The following is a 3877-nucleotide window of genomic DNA, read 5'->3' on the forward strand; positions in this document are numbered from 1 at the left end:
TCGAATGGAAGAAAGTAAGCATAAGTGCATAAATTGTATATGGTAGATAAATGCTTGCGCACTATTTCCATTTTACTGACATTGAATTTTATTTTTTTTCAAGATATGGGCTGACTTGAAACACACGAAGCCTTACTGCTACCGGTGGTGGCCCATTCCGTCACTCTCCGCTTTCCGAAATGGAGCAGACCATAGACAGCTTGGTTTTTATTTCAAGGTCAGCAGCCCCGAGCGGCAGAGTTTTCGGCATTCCTTCGACGGCGACCTCTAACATGTCAAGACATTCGTCGTTGGAGGAAATGCCTCCTTTACTTGTGACTGAATCACCAACACTTGACCAACGAAGGCAACAAACAACCACCCTTCAATCTCCTATAAGGCACAACCAACCACCACCAGTGGGAGTAGTGACTCCCACTACACAGACAACCCGTCCTACACCAACGCACACGTTACGTTCCACTAATAGGAAGCGCACCTTCCAAGAGACAGTGGCTGAATCTGCCAAAGTCCAAGCAGAAGCCGCTAAAGTGCAGGCTGAGACTGCAAAAAAAATGGCAGAGCCATCAATGCTGCAGGTGGATGCCACAAACAAATTAACTGCTGCAGTGGAACGCCAATCTGCAATTTTTTAAAAATTTTTGGAGTACTTCCGGATTTAATTTTCATACCACTATTGTGAGAGTATTGAAGTGATATCTTGTTTTTTTTTTGTGTAAATATTTTTTAGATTTAAGTGTGAATTGATATTTTGTTGCATTTACTTAGTTTATATGTAGATTTAGGATTTAAGACTGAAAAGATATTTTGTTGAATTTTTATGTAAATATTTTATTAATTTTAAGGCAATGGAATTTTGCTGGTGTACCTGAAATCTAGACACACATACTTTATAATAAAACTGCGTTTATAACAAACTCTCTGCTATTCTCATTCTAATAAGGGCAGCTGTATTCGAAATGTTACTGTTTTCAAATTCTTCTTCGTAACTAACAAGATTCTCCATATCTGGGCTCTCCAATGGAATTTGATGTTTGAAAAATATGCAAACGTTATGAATAGCACAGCACACATTTACAATTTGTGTAACTTTTTCTGGTGAATAGTGTAGCCCTCTCGAGCCAATTATACATCGAAATCGGTTTTTCACCGAAACATCTCTCAATTACATTACGAGCTTTCGAGTGCTTTGTGTTGTAAATTCGTTGCATTTCATCGGCTGCGCTTCTGAATGGCGTCATCAAGTATGGCTGCAAGGGGTAACAAGAATCACCTACACAAATTTTCATTGTCAGTAATAGTTTTATAGCCTTTTTAAGTTTTAAAACTTACCGAGTAGCCATGTGTTGGTTTTTCCATTGTTAGAATCAGATTTTAGCTCCTGTTCTGCGTGACTCACATTCCAAACAAATGAATCATGATTCGCCCCTGGATGCCTAGCGTTAACAAATGTGATTACCATGTTGTGATCCCATATCTGTAAGGAAACTTAGTTTGTGTATATGTATACTTGTAAAGATACTAAATCATTAACCTACCGCCATTACATTAAAACTGTAAAAACCCTTGCGGTTGAGGTATAAATGGTGGTTGTTACTTCCGGGCGACTTAATACGAACGTGTGTTCCATCAACACAACCGATAACCCCAGGTATTCCGTATTTCTCAAAGAAATATTCTTTAACTGGAAAGAAATATATTTTAATTTACATGTTTTCAACAATTTTTATGAGCTTGAGGCCGTTTTTAGTGAAAACTTATTGCGGAAAAGCAACAATAATTTGAAAAAATGGTAGAAGTGATAGCTATTTCGGAAATCACCACATTTCCTCATCAGACTGGCTGACTTCCAAAACGTCAATTGCATTGCATACGTACAAAGTTTAATGTTCCATAACGCCGAACTACAATTCGTTGACAATGTATACTTTTCCAAAACCCATCCGAAAAGTTATCGAAACGCGTTGCTAGCGCAATCAGCGCATCAGAAACAAAGTTGATGCTTCGTTTGTTATTGGTTACCATTGGTGTTTTAAAAATGCAAAATTCCGAAATGGTGATTATTGTTTTATTAAATATTCCAAATATGCAATGTATATGGTTGCAATGTTTCGCTACTCTGCATATGCAAAGAGTTTAAATACCGCAGTAGAACAGTATCCAAACATTCTATTGGAACGTTTTGGAAGTCAGCCACTTCTTTCAGTAGGATTCGAACCAACGATCACCACTGACTCAGCCAGTTGCCTACGCACTGTGCTAAGTTTGCCTTGTTAATTCTTGTTGCTTATTTTCCACTATTTCACTTTGCTAAGCCAACTACAATCAAGCGCAGCTATTCCGCTGCAATTCACTTGATCATGTGGTTGTTGGTTTTGTTGGTTTTTGTTAATATTTCTATTATTAGAATGTTTAACTTTTAGGTGTGCTCGTCCTTAAGTTATTTGTTTTTGTTATTTTATGGCCTTATAACAATTATATTTTTTCTTAAAAATTAATGCAAATTTACCTATTTTTTCACCGGCAGGCGCGAATATGGTATTCAAAACAGAAACAATGACAACGAATTTTACACACATTGTTGTATTTTAGCGCAAAACTATAAGTTTCACAAATATTTTAAATTATTGCCTGGAACATACACATTTATCGTTATTATTGGAAATGAAAGACTTGGCATGCATTTTTAATTTCTTATTTAGTCAATTCAAATGCATAAAAACACATTTTTGTAAAATAATTCTCAATTTACATTTTAAAGATTTTTCTGAAACTTGAATGTAAATCTGTGCGGAGAATGAGAGAATTGAAAATCAGGTGATCTCAGCTGTTTTCAAATGTAAACAAATAAAATGGCGCTTTCCATACTTGTAAGCCTATACAATGCTTTTGCCTGTAGTTTCTACAACTTGGAGTAAATATTGCTTGTCCTCCTCATCATACGTCAAAGCACGGTTAAAATCTGTCATTAATTTCACCGCTCTTTCCGCAGGATCATTTACAACGGTCAAATTTTGGCAAATGCATTTTCCTGCGCAATAACCTTTTCTATCTGGCCAAGTTGACGGAACAAATTGTAAATTTGTATGATGAATATCGCGGAAAATCTTTTGCATCAAAATTTCTATTCTAATTTGCATTTGAATTATGATTTCAACAGGGATGCTTTGAAACTTATTTTTTGAAGACAAATTTTTTATAAATCTTGAGATTGTTGATTTATTTTAGAATTAAAAAAGCTAGTTTATATTAAACAAGTAAGGAAGTCTAAGTTCGGGTGGAGCCGAACATTAAATACCCGGCGCAAGTATTAAATATATGTTTTTTCACCTTTCCGAAAGCTACCGCTAGATGGTAAGCCGGGGTGTATAAATTTTGAGTAAATTAGCGTCCTTAAACTTCGAAATATTGCAGTTTCAAGCATTTCTAAAATTTACCGTTATATGAAAAGCGGCCGTAATTTTAGTCCGATTTCAATAATTTTCAACGTTTTGCTTTTATGTGTGGAAGCACAATAAAAATAACGAGTTTGGTACAAAATGGTAGAACGGTTACCGATATACATATGGGGCATTTCACCTCAAGTGACCCAACTTTTGAAATCTATGTCTTCCGATCGGGATGAAATTTGCACCAGTCCTAAAAAATAGTAGTTATGACACAAAATTTCAATTGGATCGGTCAAACACACTCCGAGTTGGAGGGTCTAGAATTTTGACATTTTGGTCAAACGGCCATTTTTTCGGATCCATATAACTAATTACCTATTGTATTTAGAAAATTTTTTCAGGAATGTTTTCGATAGATTTCTCTTCAGTCTTTACAAATTTTATTTTTTTTAATTAAAATGAATTTTTTTTAATTTTTTTTTTTTTAA

At 35.2% G+C, this 3877-nt stretch overlaps 1 protein-coding gene across 1 annotated transcript; it reads right to left on the bottom strand.

Moving 5' to 3' along the window:
* Positions 1-703: 703 nt before the first annotated feature.
* On the bottom strand, positions 704-1735 carry LOC108364961 (putative nuclease HARBI1). Its single transcript, XM_017618848.1, has 3 exons — positions 1539-1735; positions 1333-1477; positions 704-1273 (listed from the first exon to the last, which is right to left on the bottom strand). The coding sequence occupies exons 1-3, from the start codon at positions 1542-1544 to the stop codon at positions 1053-1055; spliced, it is 372 nt and encodes a 123-aa protein (XP_017474337.1). The 5' UTR covers positions 1545-1735; the 3' UTR covers positions 704-1052.
* Positions 1736-3877: the final 2142 nt, after the last annotated feature.

The sequence above is a fragment of the Rhagoletis zephyria genome, unplaced genomic scaffold (assembly GCF_001687245.7).
Source record: "Rhagoletis zephyria isolate East Lansing unplaced genomic scaffold, Rhagoletis_zephyria_1.1 Rzeph_scaffold_01729, whole genome shotgun sequence".
Classification (NCBI taxonomy): domain Eukaryota; kingdom Metazoa; phylum Arthropoda; class Insecta; order Diptera; family Tephritidae; genus Rhagoletis; species Rhagoletis zephyria.

Coding starts and splice junctions, on each gene's coding strand:
- LOC108364961 (XM_017618848.1), bottom strand. Junction 1,274..1,332: donor AACCAACACATGGCTACTCG/GTAAGTTTTAAA, acceptor AAATTTGTGTAG/GTGATTCTTGTTACCCCTTG.